The 19,226-nt window shown below is 42.5% G+C and overlaps 1 protein-coding gene across 22 annotated transcripts in view; it reads right to left on the reverse strand.

The window, feature by feature from the left end:
- fars2 (phenylalanyl-tRNA synthetase 2, mitochondrial) overlaps positions 1-19,226 on the reverse strand; it is a 480,761-nt gene that overhangs the window by 360,946 nt on the left and 100,589 nt on the right. Inside the window, exons 1-2 of one of the 22 annotated variants that reach the window (XM_068054462.1) lie at positions 13,750-13,770; positions 7,657-7,728 (exon numbers count right to left, since the gene is read on the reverse strand). The exons of 18 other annotated variants lie outside the window; for them this stretch is intronic. In XM_068054462.1, the coding sequence (XP_067910563.1) occupies positions 7,657-7,728; positions 13,750-13,755 (78 nt within the window). In that variant the 5' untranslated portion in view covers positions 13,756-13,770. Of the gene's footprint in view, positions 1-7,656; positions 7,729-13,749; positions 13,771-18,313; positions 18,415-19,226 lie in introns of those variants that run through there. 3 more of the 22 variants (XM_068054480.1, XM_068054471.1, XM_068054469.1) reach the window with 3 other exon arrangements.

Genomic DNA, 19,226 nt, shown 5'->3' on the forward strand with positions numbered 1-19,226 from the left:
GCTCACCAGATGAATTTTAGTGACAATGAAGTCCATAAGCTCCTCACACATTGTTGGAGGTGAGGATGGCGGAGAGAGGGGAAAAGGGTTTAAGAAGATGTTTTGCAGTAGAGAAAAGAAACCAGGGATTAACGTTGCATTCCTGGAAGATCCTGAAATAACCAAGTACTTTTAGCAGATGAGAGTAGGACCCGATGTTGCTTTTTGTGGTCCAGCCAGATCTGGCAGTGGATGGCTGAACCAGTTTTCTGCATTTCATAGAGTCATAGAGTTATACAGCACAGAAACAGGCCCTTTGGCCCATCGTGTCCGTGACTGCCATTAAGCACCCATCTATTCTAACCCCATTTTCCAGCACTTGGCCCATAGCCTTGTATGCTATGGCGTTTCAAATGCTCATCTAAATACTTCTTAAATGTTGTGAGGGTTCCTGCCTCTACCACCCCCTCAGGCAGTGCGTTCCAGATTCCAACCACCTTCTGGGTAAAAAAGTTTTTCCTCAAATCCTCTCTAAACCTCCTGCCGCTTACCTTAAATCTATGCCCCCTGGTTAATGACACCTCTGCTAAGGGAAAAAGTTTCTTCCTATCTACCCTATCTATGCCCCTCATAATTTTGCATACCTTAATCAGGTCCCCCCTCAGTCTTCTCTGTTCTAAGGAAAACAACCTGAGCCTATCCAGTCTCTCTTCATAGCTGAAATGCTCCAGCCCTGGTGAATCTCCTCTGCACCCTCTCCAGTGCAATCACATCCTTCCTATAGTGTGGCGACCAGAACTGTATACAGTACTCTAGCTGTGGCCTAACTAGCATTTTATACAGCTCCATCATAACCTCCCTGTTTTTCCAGGGCGGATACAGAAGGAGGTAGGGTTGAGGCTTGGAAGGGGTTGTGAGTGGAGAATGATACAAGGAAGTGATCAGAGATGGCCTTATCTGTGATTATTCCCCTTCAACTATTTATCCAATTCCCTACTGAAAGTTATTACTGAGTCTGCTTCAACCACCCTTTCAGGCAGTGCATTTCAGATCAGAACAACCCACTGCGTAAAAAAAGTTCTCCTCATCTCGCGGCTGGTTCTTTTGCCAATTATCTTAAATCTGTCTCTTCTGGTTACCGACCCCGCTGCCCCTGGAAATAGTTTCTCTTTATTTACTCAATCAAAACCCTTCATGATTTTGTTCATCTCTTTTAAATCTCCCCTTAATGTATTCTGCTCTAAAGAGAACAACCCCAACTCTGCAGGATCCCCACGAATCTGAAGTCCCACATCCTTGGTACAATTCTAGTAAATTTCCTCTGCTCCTTAAGGCCTTGACATCCTTCCTCAAGAGCGGTGCCCAGAATTGAACACAATACTGCAATTGGAGCCTAACCAGTGATTTATAGAGGTTTAGCATAACTTCCTTGTTTTTGGACTCCATGGCTGAGATTTTGCTGGACTCCATGGCTGAGATTTTGCCTGAATTGGTGAGGAGAGGAAGACTGGGTCAGAAGCGAGTGACGCTGACGCTCTGATCCAATCCCTGTTCTCGCCAAAATCTCATGCCTGACAGCCAATTGACAGCCAGTAAGGGGGAAGGGAGGCAACTATTCAGTGGTTGGGGGCGGGGACTGAGGCAGCAGCCACAGCACCAGCTGACACTAACAGATGTGTTGGTGCCATCTTTAAAGAGCTGCCAGCACCGGAATGCAATCGAAGGCAGATCTGTTTCAGCCAACAGGGAAAGGCGCAGTCTTCGGCGACACTGGCATTCCGAACATCTGAATGTAGCTCATCCTCTGTCTGTACAGCCTTGCTACAGGGTATGTTCTTCTCTGCACTGGTGCCTGCTCGAGGTCCCCTCTGCGGCCTTCTGCCACTTCCCCACCCCAAGGTTGTCCCTGCAGGTGGCTATGACTGCCACTTCCCCATCCCAAGGTTGTCCCTGCAGGTGGTCATGAGGTTGTTGCTGTCCAGATCCCCGCGGCTGCAGCTGTACTTCCTTCCCTTTTAAGTTCTCTTCCTCAGTGGATGATCCACCTGATTAGCCGATGTTCATGACAGGTGGGCACTGCCGGTCTAAAGGGCCACTTTGCCAGACACTTCCTCCAAACACCCCACCCCCTCTCAATGCATCCATGCACCAACAACCAGATGGCACTATAGAGACTCAAACCCAAAGCCCTGGCACTTGAACTCCCCATCCTCAATGCAAATTGCTCTGGCCTTGCTGCCCCAGCCTTCCTGTGAAGGCGCATACTTCACCCTACAGCTGCCAAATGCAGCAATGACCTCGGCTGCTGCTCCGTTGCCAGGCTGATATACCTGCTGGGCTCTGACGTCCCCCAGCCCCCATGCACTTCCTGGAAAATTCGAAATACCATTCAATTACAACTTTAATTACCATAACTTCCTCTTAATTGCCCTTCTTCCAAAAGCGGCGCCATTCACACATGACTTGCTGGCTGCCAAGGGTAAAATCTGGACCCAGCCTGTTGACATCAGAAGTCTGTGTCGTCACCACGCTTAATTTTTCATCCGTCCCCAACCTCCAAGGCTGTCCTCAAAGGAGGAGGAAAATCTCAGCCAATGTCTCTGTTTATAAACTTTTTTTTTTAAAACAGCCTTCCCAACTTCTCCTGCCACCTTCAAAGACTTGACAACGTCTTGCTCTCTCTGTTCCTGCATCCTCTTTAAAATCATATGGTTTCATTTTCAGGTGATGGATTACGTACCATCAACAAATCTAAACTGAGTTGGACCAGGAAGAAATGCTTGCAAAGAAGTCAGAAAAGGCAATTACTATTTAGACACTTTATGTTGTTAGTACACTCCATGGAAACCTAGAAAGGCCCTCATGAAGAGAGTTTTAGGGACAAAATTAAACTGATCACAAAGGAGGAAATAAAAATTCTCCAGGACATTGGAATTTATTAACTGGAGAAGAAATAATAAATCCTCCAGGTATAGTGCCAAGGCTGCATTTTTCAAGAAGTAATAACAACACCTTGGATGAAAATCACTGACTACAAGGATACTGTTACTGTATAATTCTGTTTTGTAACACTTCTGAGAAATAGGTTTAAAAGATTTTTATATTAAGTTTACAGAGTGAACAGTTGTAGACTAAAGTCTCATTAATATACAATCCTGACTAAAAGAAAAAATACAATCAAGATTCAAACATACAAGTACCCCTCACATAAATCTCATTAAAAGTTGAGCAAAGAAACAAATGAGAGTTTCTTCTTTCCTGCTTTAACTGTTGATATTCAAACAAGTTTTCCCTCTTCAAAATAAGACAATTATGTATCATTCATTGCCTTCATTTTTCTATAATTTTGCAATTATAAAGCCTTACATCGAACACAACAGATCAGCATTTGTTGGCATATGTAAAATCTGCTCCAAGAGGTTAAATGCAATTTCTCCAATTTAATAGCACTGAAGAATATAGCCACTCTAGATGGACAATAAACTGCAGTGATTGGAAATCATTCAAACTAAATCTAGACGATTGGGTACAGAGGATTGGCCTGCTGGCCAGATTAGACAGATGGTATGAAAGTCTCCTTTAAAGTTGTAAGGATTGTAAGTGTGTCTGTGCCACCTTAACCCTGGTCCTAAGGTGTAGGTCTCAAACATAAAACTGCCTATAGTTTATCATAAACTGGCATAAAAATCTTCAAGTTTAGGATGGTTAGTGTAAGATTGAGGTTAAGGCACATTGTTGAGGTAGAACAGAAGAAATTTTACTCTACATCCGGCGTGCAATTCCTGGTGTGGTGTGTTTGATGCTGACATCAGTGCTAAAAGCAGCTTTGTACAATGAGTAGCATAATCACACAGATCAGGAAGGTTCCAGGTTCAACTGTCAGTTTATGTTGACTTAGTCGATCTCACCTGGAGCAGCAGCAAGAATGGTACAACTGAACTCTGTGTACACTAAGGAGAGCAAAAGTTGCCAGGGTTCACTATCCAGTGGCCTTGTTGACCCAGGGTGTGAGGCAAATTGTAGCATCCTTATTGGCACCTAATATAGATCAACTGATCCTGGGACAGTCTCAAACTGTGAACACCATGATGGAAACAGGATTGGATGCTCAAACAGCTTACCACACTCAAAGACTAATACATGAAGTATGGCCATGTGAGCAAGATATTGGAGGATGACCAGAGCTCATGGCACAGCGCTTCAGCAAAGAGACAACATATTCAGGGAGGAGGAGGGAAAAGTAGAAATTTTTGAAAAGAAATTATGTGCTAAAAGCGTTCCATTCTTCTTAAGCTGACAGTCATTTCAACAACTACGTTAAGTGAAATTAGTTCTAAAAGAAAATCATCTATTTGGAAAGCAAATATTTAATAAATGGGATATAAGAGGGGTTACATTTGCAGTTTTCCATTCTGCTGGGACCTTTCCAGAATCTTGGGGATTTTCGAACATTATAACCAATGTATCCACTATCTCTGCTGACACTTCTTTTAAGACCCTAGGATGCAGACCATCAGGTCGAGGGGACTTGTCAGCCGTTTAGTCCCATTAGTTTTGCTTGTACCTTTGCTCTGGTGATAGTGATTGTTTTAATTTCCTTTATTTATATTTTTTTATTTATAGATACAGCACTGAAACAGGCCCTTCGGCCCACCGAGTCTGTGACGCCCAACAACCACCCATTTATACTACTCCTCCATTAATCCCATATTCCCTACCACATCCCCACCATTCTCCTACCTACACTAGGGGCAATTTACAATGGCCAATTTACCTCCCTTTTGCCTCTCTATTTTCTCCTATCCTTCAGAGGCTTTTTATGTCTTCTACTGTGATGACAGATACAAAATACTTGTTCAAAGTCTCTGCCATTTCCTTGTTTCCCATTACTAATGTACATGTTAAGGGAATTTTCAGCTGTGAAACAAGATTATCAAAATTGTGGGAATTCTGTAGTCCACTTTAAACCAACTTCAGCTTTTACTGTAGAACTTGCAAAGCTGTGCATTCATTCCCTAAGAGTGAGTACAAGGCTGCATGTAATGAAGGCTGTCAGAACAAGAAATGGGATTTCACCATGTCACTGCTACTTCACCTGAACGTGCCTGCACATTTGACATGCAACTTGTAAGTCTGATGCAACTTAAATGAAAAATGAATACTTCAAGCCATATTTTATACCAACACAATTTATTGTCAAATATCAGTTACTTAAGTCTAATTATGACACACAAAAGACGATGAATGATCAATGAATGATACATGATCAATGTTGGCAGAATAGATACACACTACAGTGCAATCTTTTTAAAGCTTCAAACTAAGTTTGCTGTTTTGTGCTATGTAGATATTCCTCAATCATATTTTTTCTCCCCTTCTGATGAAAGGTCACTGACCTGAAACAATAATTTTGCTTCTCTCTCCACAAATGCTGCCAGACCCGCTTAGTATTTTCCAGCACTTTTTGTTATGTTTTTTTTTCTTCCCTTAGTTTAGTTTAGTTTAGAGATACAGCACTGAAACAGGCCCTTCGGCCCACCGAGTCTGTGCCGACCATCAACCACCCATTTATACTAATCCTACCCTAATTCCATATTCCTACCACATCCCCACCTGTCCCTATATTTCCCTACCACCTACCTATACTAGGGGCAATTTATAATGGCCAATTAACCTATCACCCTGCAAGTCTTTGGCATGTGGGAGGAAACCGGAGCACCCGGAGGAAACCCACGCAGACACAGGAAGAACTTGCAAACTCCACACAGGCAGTACCCAGAATTGAACCCGGGTCGCTGGAGCTGTGAGGTTGCGGGTGCTAACCACTGCGCCACTGTGCACTTGTCCAGTCTCTTACCGCCTCTTCACTATGGACGTCCAATCTCTCTATACTTAACCACCCACCAGGACGGTTTGTGGGCTCTCCGTTTCTCCCTTGAACAGAGGCCCAACCAGTTCCCACCCACCACCACCCTCCTCCATCTGGATGAACGCGCTCTCACATTGAACAACTTCTCCTTCAACTCCACTCACTTCCTCCAAATCAAAGATGTCGCGACGGGTAACCGCATGGGTCCTAGTTATGCCTGTATTTTTCAGGGGCATGTTCAAGACTCCTTGTTCCAGGCCTACTCACGCCCCCTCCCCTCAACTCTTTTTCCAGTACATTGATGACTGTACAGGTGCCGTTTCCCGCTGTCACCCGGAACTGGAAAACTTCATTAACCTTGCTTCCAATTTCCACCCTTCTCTTACCTTCGCTTGGTCCATCTCCTACACTTCCCTTCCCTTCCTCGACTTCTCTGTCTCCATTTCTGGCGATAGGCTGTTTACTATTATTCATTATAAGCCCACCAACTCCCACAGCTACCTTGACTACACTTCCTCACACCTTGTCTCCTGTAAGGATTCCACTCCATTGTCCCAGTTTCTCCGTCGCATCTGTTCTGCTGATGCAACCTTCCACAACAGTGCTGATATGTCTTCCTTTTTCCTCAAGCGAAAATCCTCCCCTCCCACCCCTCCAGTGGTGGACACGGGTCCTCGACCGTGTCCGACCCCATTTCCCGCACTTCTGCTCTCACCCTTCCCCTTCCTGTCCACCCCACCAGCTTCCACATCCAAAGGATCATCCTCCACCATTTCCGTCAGCTCTAGCTTGATGCCACCACCAAACACATCTTCCCCTCCCCTCCTCTGTCAGCATTCCAAAAGGACTGTTCCCTCTGCAACACCCTGGTCCACTGCTCCAGCAGCCCCGACACCTCGCCCCTTCCCATGCAATCACAGGAGGTGTAACAGTTGCCCTTTTACCTCCTCTCTGCTCACCATTCAAGGCCCCAAACACTCCTTCCAGCTGAAGCAGCTATTCCCTTGTATTTGTTTCAATTTAGTATACTCTATTCACTGCTCACAATGTGGTCTCCTCTACATTGGAGAGATCAAACGCAGATTGGGTGACCCCTTTGCGAAACACCTCCGCTCAGTCCACAAGCATGACCCCGAGCTTCCGGTTGCTTGCTATTTCAATTCACCACCTTGTTCTCACACCCACATTTCTGTCCTCGGCCTCCTGCAGCATTCCAGTGAAGCTCAACACAAGCTCGAGGAACAGCACCTCATCTTCCAATTAGGCACTTTACAACCTTCTGCACTCATCATTGAGTTCAATAATTTCAGACCATGACTCCCATTTAGATTGTTTTTTAAACCACGTGCCAGTCTTAAACTTGTTTTTCATGCTTCTGCCATCAACAGAGCTGTTCATTCTTCTGCCATTAACGCTCTCTCTGGATAAATGCTTTGTCTTTAACTACTACTATTACCACTCCCTTTGCCTTTTATTCCATGATAATCTCTCCCGCCCTCCGCCCTATCACAGACATTCCCTTTTTCTCTTCTTCTTCCCTTCTCCTTGCTCAAAACCCATGACATTTCTAACCTTTGCCAGTTCTGATGAATGATCATCGAACTAAAACATTAACTGTTTCTCGCTTCACAGATGCTGCCAGACCTGCTGAGTATTTCCAGCGCTTTCTGCTTTTATTCCTCAACCATACTCCTGGGATCTTTAGAAATGATTTTAATCGACAGCTGTAGCATTCTATAGTGACATATAACAATGCTTTTGTACCTGTAACTACAATAAACTTTTTACATAGTGAAAAGATCACTCACCCCCAGCATATCTGTGGACTCAGGCCCACAATCCTGAGACTCTTGAGTTTTAAAGTTAGATTCTGAATATTTCTGAAAGAGAAAAAATGGCCCTTCTAAGAAGCTTAGCCCTTGATGCAAAGTCCCATCAGCTATTTTCAGAAAATTGTAAATAGAGTCACAGAGCTATACAGCACAGAAACAGGCCCATCGTGTCCGTGCCGGCCATCAAGCACCTATCTATTCTAATCCCATTTTCCAGCACTTGGCCCGTAGCCTTGTATGCTATGGCGTTTCAATTGCTTATCTAAATACTTGTTAAATGTTGTGAGGGTTCCTGCCTCTACCACCCCTTCATTGCAGTGTGTTCCAGATTCCAACCTCCCACTGGGTGAAAAAGTTTTTCCTCAAATCCCCTCTAAACCTCCTGCCCCTTACCTTAAATCTATGTCCCCTGGTTATTGACACCTCCGCTAAGGGAAAAAGTTTCTTCCTATCTACGCCCCTCATAATTTTGTATACCTCAATCAGGTCCCCCGTCAGTCTTCTCTGCTCTAAGGAAAACAACCCGAGCCTATCCAGTCTCTCTTCATAGCTGAAATGCTCCAGCCCAGGCAACATCCTGGTGAATCTCCTCTGCACCCTCTCCAGTGCAATCACATCCTTACAATACTGTGGCGACCAGAATTGCACACAGTACTCCAGCTGTGACCTTACCAAAGTTCTATACAACTCCAACATGACTTCCCTGCTTTTGTAATCTATGCCTCGATTGATAAAGGCAAGTGTCCCATATGCCTTTTTCACCACCCTAATAACCTGCCCTTCTGCCTTCAGAGATCTATGGACAAACACGCCAAGGTCCCTTTATTCCTCGGAACTTCCCAGTGTCAGGCCATTCATTGAATACTTCCGTGTCACATTAGTCCTTCCAAAGTGTATCACCTCACACTTTTCAGGGTTAAATTCCATTTGCCACTTTTCTGCCCATTTGACTATCTATATCTTCCTGTAATCCAAGACACTCAACCTCACTGTTAACCACTCGGCCAATCTTTGTGTCATCTGCGAACTTACTGATCCAACCCCCACATAGTCATCTATGTCGTTTATATAAATGACAAACAATAGGGGATCCAGCACAGATTCCTGTAGTCCGAACATTTTAGAAAAGTGTATAAAAGTAAATGCGGGAAAAAAAAGGTTAGCTTTTTTTCCCAATGTCTTTTTTTTAACGTTGTAATGAAACACATTTCAGGAATGGTGTTTCATTCTGTGAGGGGCGGAGGTGTCATGATCCTGTTTTTTCTGAGGAGGGGAATATGCGGTGTGCCTTTAAGACAGCAAAGGATCAGTACTGCTTTAAGAACAAGAAAGCCTCAGGATTACCGAGAAGGTGCATCTAGGTTGCCGTTGGATACAACCATACAGAGAGGGGACCAACCAGCTTCAGGAAAGTGCATCTTGGTTGCCTCAGAGACTGAGGATCGATATACAATGTTGCGATTAACTTTTAAACTGGCTTTTTATTTGAGACAGATAGTTCTAACAGACACAGACAGCTAGGCCAGCATGAACTGAAAAGAGATCTCTGTTAATGTAAGCTAAAGGAAGAGAATTTAGATTGTGACTTTTATTATCCCTCAAAATTCTAAAGCCAGATTGATTCTTTTGAAAGTGGTTGCGAGTTGTTGATCTGCTGTGGTCACAGGTGGAAGAAAAAGGAGATTGAAGCTTCGGTGTTGGACTGTATTCCTTTCCACATTGGACCCTGGAAGATTGCGAGTGGACTTTAATCAGAGGAATGTTCATCGGCAAATGTAAATCTGCAAGGACACTAATTTTTCTATTTTTAAATGTTGTTTTTTTTTATCTTAGTAGTGTTTAAGAATTTAGTTTTTTCAAATAAACAGTTAATTTGTTGATCTAAAGACACCTGGTTTGGTTCACCTCACAGAATGAAACGCCATTCCCGAAATGTGTTTCATCACAACGTTAAAAAAAAGACATTGAATAAAAGCTAACACATTTTTTGGGCGGTACAGTGGTTAGCACCGCAGTTTCACAGCTCCAGTGACCTGGGTTAGGTTCTGGGTACTGCCTGTGTGGAGTTTGCAAGTTCTCCCTGTGACCGTGTGGGTTTCCGCTGGGTGCTCCAGTTTCCTCCCACAGCCAAAGACTTGCAGGTTGTTAGGTAAATTGGCCATTGTAAATTGCCCCTAGTGTAGGTAGGTGGTAGGAGAATGGTGGGGATGTGGTAGGGAATATGGGATTAATGTAGCATTAGTATAAATGGGTGGTTGTTGGTCGGCACAGACTCGGTGGGCCGAAGGGCCTGTTTCAGTGTTGTATGACTCTACGACCTCATTCAGAGGTTAATAGATGGTTCAATTCAGATGTGGTTTTCTTTAATTTGGCAAGTTTAATGTGATATGTTAGGTGATCTGTGGAGTGATGGGACTGAATTGATAGTGCGTTGCTCCCACCGCAATCAGAATCATATATTTTAATTGGGGGCTTTGTCTTGAGTGGTCATGGCATAACAATATTTAGAGAAAAAATACAAAAGCAACAAAAATCCACCCACTCCTAACAATGCTGAGAGCAGGAAGATATATAAATAAAAGTTAAAAAAGAGAAAAACAAATTGAATTCAATGTATTAATTCCTAATAGAATGTCTCGAGTATATTACTTGAGCTTATTTTCAAAACTAATTGATAAATTATCTTCATTCAATCAGAATTCTCTGAATAGCGTTGCAAACATGATAAACCTTTGTCGGTAGTTATAAATATAAATGGGGTCATTTTAACCTAACCTACCTGGCAGGACCCGGACAAAATCAGATCAACCACCATTTTACACCCCGCTCATTATTACTTCCTATTGGCTTCAATGAAAAGTTAAATCGGCAGGGTGTCAAAAGAGAGGCCAATCTACTCCTGACACATTCCCGCCAGGCAACTTGGGATAAAATTACCCTCAGATATGAGACATCAGCAAAACATATGCATGGCTGCTGAGAAATCAGCTCAAAATTTTCAATTTGTTGGACATATTTGGCCAAATGATCTATAATTGACAGGATACCGTTACAAAATTTAGCCCACATTGATACATGTGCTCAAACTAACTTAAAGTAATCTTGTGCACTTATTCTAGAAGGAATTAGTCATTAATACTACAGAATAATGTGCTTAGCTAACACAATCTTTGTTAGTCTTACAAGGACTCAAGACCAAACTACATCAAAATATTTAAACCGTCAATCAAAACAGATTGCGTTTAAACGAAGCCTTCAATGTAGAAAAAGAATATCGAAGAACTGCAGTGCTGGAGAAGGTTACAGCAATAGAAAGAGGCTAGGCTGCAGAGGGATTTAAGTATGAGGATGATAATTTTAAACTTGAGGCATAAGAGCACTGGGAACCAATATAGGTAAGCGAAGACAGGGATGATGAGTAAGCAGGTACTGGATAGAATATGGGCAGCAGAGTTTTGGATAAGCTCAACTTTACAAAGGATGGAGGACGGGAGGCCAGCCAGGAGAGCATTGGAGTAGTCGAATTTGGAGGTGCCAGTGGTACCCAATGGAGTTGGGCTGAGGTAGAGGCAGTGACAGGCAACATTATGGAGGTGGAAAGAGGCAGCCTTTGTGATAGAGAGGTAATGGTTTGGAAGCACAGATCAAGGTCAGGTATATTTACCCACCTACTTTCTGCTGACCCTAGCACAAGATCCATAAATGTTGATTTTTAACATATTTTAGCAAGAGAATGCAACAGCAAAGCTATGAGCAAAATGATTCAGTCTAAGACAGTGGCCAGGGAGCTAAATAGTCTCGATGGCATGCATATTGAGTTTGTGATGGTGGCAAAGATGATGGCTTCAATCTTTCCAATATGTAGCAGGAGGAAATTGCTGCATATTCATGACTGGATATTGGACAAGTGGTTTGTTAGCACATATGAACATACAAATTAGCAGGAGTAGGCCACTTGGCCCTGCAAGCCTTCTCCGCCATTCAATAAGTTCATGGCTGAACTGATTACTCCACATTTCTGCCTATCCCCGATAACCTTCCACTCCCTTGCTTGTCAAGAATCTATCTGCCTCTGCCTTAAAAATATTCAAAGACTCTGTTTCCACCGCCTTTTGAGGAAGAGAATTCTCATGATCCTCTGAGAGGAAAAATTTCTCCTCATCTCTGTCTTAAATGGGCAACCCCTTACCTTTAAACAGTGACCCCTAGTTCTAGATTCTCCCACATCCACCCTGTCAAGACCCCTCAGGATCTTATATGTTTCAATCAAGTCACCTCATACTCTTCTAAAGTCCAGCGGATACAAGCCTAGCCTGTTCAATCTTTCCACGTTGGACAGCCCATTCCAGGTATTAGTCTAGTAAACCGTCTCTGTACTGCCTCCAACTCATTTACATCCTTCCTTAAATAAGGAGACCAGTACTGTACACAGTACTCCAGATGTGGTCTCACCAATGCCCTGTACAGTTGAAGCATAACCTCCTTACTTTTGCATTTAATTCACCTCGCGATAAACGATAACATTCTGTTAGCTTTCCTAATTACGTCCTGTTCCTGCATACTAACCTTTTGCGATTCATACATTAGGACACCTAGATCCCTCTGCATCTCAGAGCTCTGCATTTCCCACTTTCCCACATTATACTCCATTTGCCAGGTCTTTGCCCACTCACAACCTATCTATATCCCTTTGTAGCCCGTTTATGTCCTCTTCACAAGTTACCTTCCTACCTATCTTTCTGTCATCAGTAAATTTAGCAACCGTACCTTCGGTCCCTTGATCCAAGTCATTCATATAAATTGTAAAAAGTTGAGGCCCCAGCACAGACCCCTATGGCACACCACTCATTACATCTTGCCAACCAGAAAATGATTCAGTTATGCCTATTCTCTGTTTCCTGTTAGCTAGCCAATCTTCTATCCATGCCAATATGTTATCCACTACACCATGAGCTTTTAGTTTCTGAAATAACCTTTGATGTGGCACCTTATCAAATGCCTTCTGGAAATCTAAGTACAATACATCCACTGGTTCCCCTTTATCCACAGCACATGTAACTCCCTCAAAGAACTCCAATAAATTGGTTAAACATGATTTCCCTTTCACAAAACCATGTTGACTCTCCCTGATTACCTTGAATTTTTCTAAGTGCCCTGCTATAATGTCTTTCATAATAGCTTCTAACATTTTCCCTAAGACAGATGTTAAACTAACTGGGCTGTAGTTTCCTGCTTTCTGTCTCCCTCCCTTTTTGAATAATGGAGTTACATTTTCCAATATTTCAGAACTCTCCCCGAATCTAGGGAATTTTGGAATATTAAAACTAATGCATCAACTATCTCACTAGCCACTTTTTTTAACACCCTAGGAGGAAATCCATCAGGACCCAGGGATTTGTCAGCCCGCAGCTCCAACAATTTGTTCAGTACCACTTCCCTGGTGATTGTAATTTTCTCGGGTTCTTCCCTCCCTTCCATTTTATGACTTACAGCTAATATTGGGATGTTACTTGTATCCTCAATAGTGAAGACCGATGCAAAATATCTGTTCAATTCATCTGCCATCTCTTTATTATCCATTATTAATTCCCCAGACTCACTTTCTATAGGACCAAGTTAACTATTTGCTTTCTTAAATATCTGCAGAAACTCTTATTATGTCTTTATATTTCTAGCTTGCTTTCTCTCGTACTCTAATTTTACCTTCCTTATCAATCTTTTAGTCATTCTTTGCTTTTTTTTATATTCTGTCCAATCTTCTGACCTGCCTCCCATCTTTGTGCAATTATAGGATTTTTCTTTAAGTTTGATCCTATCTTTAACTGTTTTAGTTAACCATGGATGGTGGGTCCCATCCTTGGAATTTTTCACAGTGCACAGAGCAGTGGGTTGAGAGTCGTGGTGGTGAAGCAGAGCTGGATGATATTAATGTACATGAAGACCATTATACAAAATTCCAGTGTTGCAATATTGGTCAAATTTTGTGGTCAGTGGTGAATGAATGGTGTTCACCGTTCATTATGCTTATAGATGCTCACAGATTTTTGCAGGTTTTGAGTGACAACTTACGGTCATTGGGGGTCTGATGCAGCATGGCGTCCTCTACAGGTGATCTGGGGCCTGTATGAACAGGGCAAGCAACAGCATCTCTCTTCAAAAGACACAGCATCTCTCTTCAAAAAATCAGATTAGAATGGAATCATAGAATGGTTACTGTACAGAAGGAAGCCATTCAGCCCTTCTGGTCTGTGCTGGCTCTCTGCAAGAGCAAACCAGCTAGTCCCACTCCCCCGCCCTTTCCCTGTAGCCCTGCACATGTTTTCACTTCAGGAAACTATCCAATTCCCTTTTGAAAGCTCCATTGAATCTGCCTCCAACACACTCTCAGGTAGAGCATTCCAGGTTGCTGAGTAAAAAAGGTTTTCCACATGTCACCTTTGGTTCTTTTTGCCAATCACATTAAATGAGTGCCCTCTGGTCCCAGACCCTTCTGCCAATGGCAACAGTTTCTCCCTATCTGCTCTGTTTAGACCCCTCATGATTTCGTAGCTCCTCTTTAACGTCTCTAAGGAGAATAACTCCAGCTTCACCAACCCACCCACGTACCTGAAGTCCCTTACCCCTGGAACTATTCTCATAGATCTTTTCTGCACCCTTTCTAAAGCCTTCACATTCTTCCTAAAATACAATGCCCAGAAATGGACACAATACTCCAGTTGAGGCCAAACCAGAGTTTTACCAAGTTTTATCATTACTTGCTTGCTTTTACTCTATTCCTCTATTTATAAAGCCCAGAATCCCATATGTCTTTTTAACCACTTTCTCAACTTGCACTGCCACCTTCAATGATTTGTGTACATATACCCCAGGTTTCTCTGTTCCTGCATTCCATTTCGAATTGTCCCATTTAATTTATATTCCCTCTCCTTGCTCTCCTACCAAAATGTATCACTTCACACTTCTCTGCATTAAATTTCATCGGCCACATGTCTACCCATTCCACCAGCCTACGTCCTCTTGAAGTCTATCATTATTCCCCTCAGAGTTCATCCGCAAATTCTAAATGTCCCAAGTCTAGGTCATTAATATGGGGGGAACGAAGCAGGCATTGTCAGGGGACGATGCAGGTATTGTAGCTGAGGAGGAGAGGTGTGAAATATTGGATGTGATAAACATACGGAGAGAATAAGTATTAAGGGGATTAGCATCCTTGAAAGTGGATAAATCACCAGGGCCAGATGAAATGTACCCCGGGCTGTTAAAAGAAGCCAGGGAGGAAATAGTGGCTGCTCTGACCATCACTTTCCAATCCTCACTGGATGCAGGTGTGGTGCCGGAGGATTGGAGGACTGCTAATGTTGTACCTTTGTTTAAAAATGAAGTGAGGGATAGACCGAATAATTATAGGCCAGTCAGTCTAACCTCAGTAGTGAGCAAATTATTGGAATCTATTCTGAGAGACAGGATAAACTGTCACTTAGAAAGGTACGGATTAATCAAGAATAGTCAGAATGGATTTGTTAAGGGAATATCAAGTCTGACTAAGCTGATTGAATTTTGTGAGGAGGTAACAAGGAGGATAGATGAGAACAGTGCAGTTGATGCGGTCTGCATGGATATTAGCAAGGTTTTTGACAAGGTCCCACATGGTTAAAAAAATAAAAGCCCATGGGAACCAGAGGAATGTAACAAGCTTCATACAAAATTGGCTCAGTGGCAGAAAACAAAACGTAATGGTTGATGGGTGTTTTCGCGACTGGAGGGCTGTTTCCAGTGAGGTTCCGCAGGGCTCAGTACTAGGTCCCCTGCTTTCTGTGGTATATATTAATGATTTGGACTTAAACGTAAGGAGCATGATCAAGATGTTTGCAGACACAAAAACTGACTGTGTGGTTGATACTTAGGAGGGAAACTGTAAACTACAGGGACAGAACAATGGACTGGTCAGGTGAGCAGAAAAGTGGCAAATGGAATTCGGAGGAGTGTGAGGTGATGCATTTGGAGAGGTCAAACAAGGCAAAAGAATGCACAATAAATGGGAGGATACTAAGAGATGTAGAGGATATGAGGGACCTTGGAGTGAATGTCCACAGATCCCTGAATGTAGCAGGACAGCTCGATAAGGTGGTTAAGAAGGCATATGGAATACTTTCCTTTATTAGCCAAGGCATAGAATACAAGAGCAAGGAGGTTATGCTGGAGCTATATAAAACACTAGTTAGGCCACAACTTGAGCATTGTGTGCAGTACTGGTCACCTCATTACAGAAAGGATGTAATTGCACTAGAGAGGGTATGGAGGAGATTTACGAGGATGTTGCCAACACTGAAAAATTGCAGCTATGAGGAAAGATTGGATAGGCTGGGGTTGCTCTCCTTGGAACAGAGGAGGCTGAGTGGAGATTTGATTGAGGTGTACAAGGTTGTGAAAGGCCTGGATAGAATGGATGTGAAGGACCTATTTCCTTTAATAGAGGGGTCAGTGACTAGGGAGCATAGATTTAAAATGATTGCTAGAAGGATTAGAGGGGGGATGAGGAAACATTATTTCATCAGAGGGTGGTCGGGGTCTGGAACTCACTGCCTGAAAGGGTGGTAGAGGCAGAAACCCTCAACTCATTTCAAAGGCATCTGGATATGCACCTGAAATCCCGTAACATCCAGGGATATGGGTCAAGTGCTGGAAAAAGGGATTAGGATGGGGGCTCGCTTTTCAGCCAGCGCAGACATGATGGACAGAATGGCCTCCTTCTGTGCCATAAATTTTTCTACATTTTCTAAATATTCTAAATATCTGAAAAGGAGGAATGTATGGGGATGTGGGGAGGGGGCAGAGGAGTAGCAGCACGTGAAATGCTCCTTAGAAGAACCAGCAGAGACATGCTGGGTCAAATGGCCTACTTCTGTGCTGTAATAATTCTATGATTCTATATCAACCTATTTACCGATCAACCCGCAAGTCTTTGGCATGTGGCAGGAAACCAGAGCACCCGGAGGAAACCCACGCGGTCACAGGGAGAACTTGCAAACTCCGCACAGGCAGTACCCAGAACCGAACCCGGGTTGCTGGATCTGTGAGGCTGCGTTGTTAACCACACTGTGCCGCACAGTGTTGGAACAAAGGGACCAGTCCCTGCTTCCCCAATACATGGAAGTCGTGGTCAGACCAGTTTAGTCACATGACTAACTGGCTGTTGGTTTTTTTTTAATTTGAACTTGCCACAGAGAATTTGAACTCAGAAAGCTGTTTGCTCCTGGACTGGAAAAGACCTCTCTCCTGTCTGCTCCCATCTCTTTCGTACAGAACTGAAGACCCATTGAACACACATGAACCCCAAGAGAGAAAAGTTTCCTACAGTGAACAAGGTTTAAGAAGAATACTGGGTCCCAACAAAAAGCAAGAACTACCTACAAAAGGACTACAGTGAGTTCGAAGCACAGCAACAAGAAACTCTTCTGATATTGCCTCAAACCTCTCTACTTATTTTTCTCCTGCTCTTTTCTGTCTCTATTTGCATGTACGTATTGTGTATGCATGCTAGCGTGGCGTGTATCCTTAGGCGTTAACTGAATTAGAGTTTATGTTTAAGTTTTAATAAATTTCACTTTTCTTCTTGAAACCGAAGAAAAACTGTTTATGCTCATTTCTTTGCCTTATAATTGGAAAGTGGTGAACAAAGATTCACCATGGGGGAGCTCAAAACAGAGCGTGTTTAAAACATAAACCCTGCTACAATAAGACCAGGTGAAGGCTAAAAGGGACCCCGAGACACCTTTCTCACCTGGTCGTAACATGAGTTTAACTGTGTATGTGCAGACAGAGGAAGTTACTGTCGGAGATACTCCATAATAACAGTATGTGCCGATAGCCTCACAGTTATTCTTATCACAAAATGCAAGTCACTGTCATGCAAAATTTCTGCCGCTACAAAAACAAAATAAGCTGTTGCAATAGTATATCTTCACAGTAACAGGAACTAAGTATTGGAACATTGCAGTTTGCTCTACAGGCCCCGCCCCCCCACCCCAGTATGGCGTCCATAAACAATTATAATTACCCATGACTTTCAAAATGCAGGTCCTGGATCTCAAATGTTTGGAATTTTGAATCAATATATTTAGACATTAAAGAGAAGTGAAGCATTTCCATTTATTTAGAGGAACAAATAACACTTGTGAACTATTTGATGTAATAAACCTGAATTAATGATGGAAGGCCTGATTTTGTCTATTTACTATTCATTGCAAAACAGTAAATGTGTTCTGTAAACACACTTAGATGCTGCTACAAACAGTAGCAATTACCTATACAAAATGCAAAAGCAAGACCTAGGTTAATTCATAAATTACTCTTACGTTGTCAACCTGAGAAAACAAAGTGTGATGTGAGATGAAGGAAACAACATGGTGACACTTGGGAATAACAACTGATAGGTGTATATAAGAATGTAGTTCATAGCCATTTTTTTAAACTATAAAAGGGGAAACAAGGATAATATTTTCAAAGGATAGACTTCAATATTTCTAGTGGTTTTGGGTACATGTTTCTTGGTTAAAAAAAATCAATAACTTTGTTAGAAAACTGAAAGGCTGATAGTAAAAGAACCAAATATTTCACATCAGCTTTTGAATACCTGTGGTATGGACTGTTGGATTTTGTCAATTTCTTGTCATATTTTAATCTGTTGCAGCACCAGAGCAGTTCCTTCGATTTTAGATGTTTAAGTCTTGTTATCTGTCATTGGATCAGACAATGTATTTCAAACAAAGGTTCCGTTTCTGCATCAAGAATTGCATTCCCCCTCCCCCACCGCTTGCCTTAGGCACATTTCTGCAGTCGGTAAAAGGAGTGGTGAAATATTAATGAGCTTGTCATCTATCAGGAAATTTGGCAGGAACCCCTGGCAGTAGCATAAAACAAAAAGTAAGGCTTTCCATCAGATGAGAACTGTAGCATCAACATGTGTGGTTCAAGGCCCTTTACTTTGATTGGCACACTGGTAAATTCTAAACTCCCTAATGCTCACTGCAAGCCTACATCATTATGAAGCATATATACCTGAATGCATATTATATAGAGAATACTAAATAGCAAAGAGAGATTATAAATCAGTAATTTCATCAAGGTGACATATATAATTCCCAGAACCTTCAGCTGATATTACTCTTATGAAGGTTCTTTTCTATAATATATACAGTGAATTTTGAGGGATGCATGTACTCAGCTTTGCCTCTGTTTTGTTTGCCAGTAGCAACCGTCACAGCAGACAATGACCAATGCACTCTGCATCATTAACATGAGTCGGCATCCACACTAAAAACTGGAGATGTGCTAGATGAAATGCAACTGAGTAACAATCAACAGTTCATTAGCAAACCAGTTCCAACAAACTGAGGAATTCCAAAAACATTAACCTGTTATACGTTCTGGGAAATCCATTTTTATTTTGGTAATTTTTTTTCTTTGTACATCAGGTGAGAAGACCACGCCTTGTGTGCTCTTGCATTTCCAGTGGACAGCAGATGGTTGGAAATCACGATTGCATA

Source organism: Heterodontus francisci, chromosome 2 (genome assembly GCF_036365525.1).
Source record: "Heterodontus francisci isolate sHetFra1 chromosome 2, sHetFra1.hap1, whole genome shotgun sequence".
Classification (NCBI taxonomy): Eukaryota; Metazoa; Chordata; class Chondrichthyes; order Heterodontiformes; family Heterodontidae; genus Heterodontus; species Heterodontus francisci.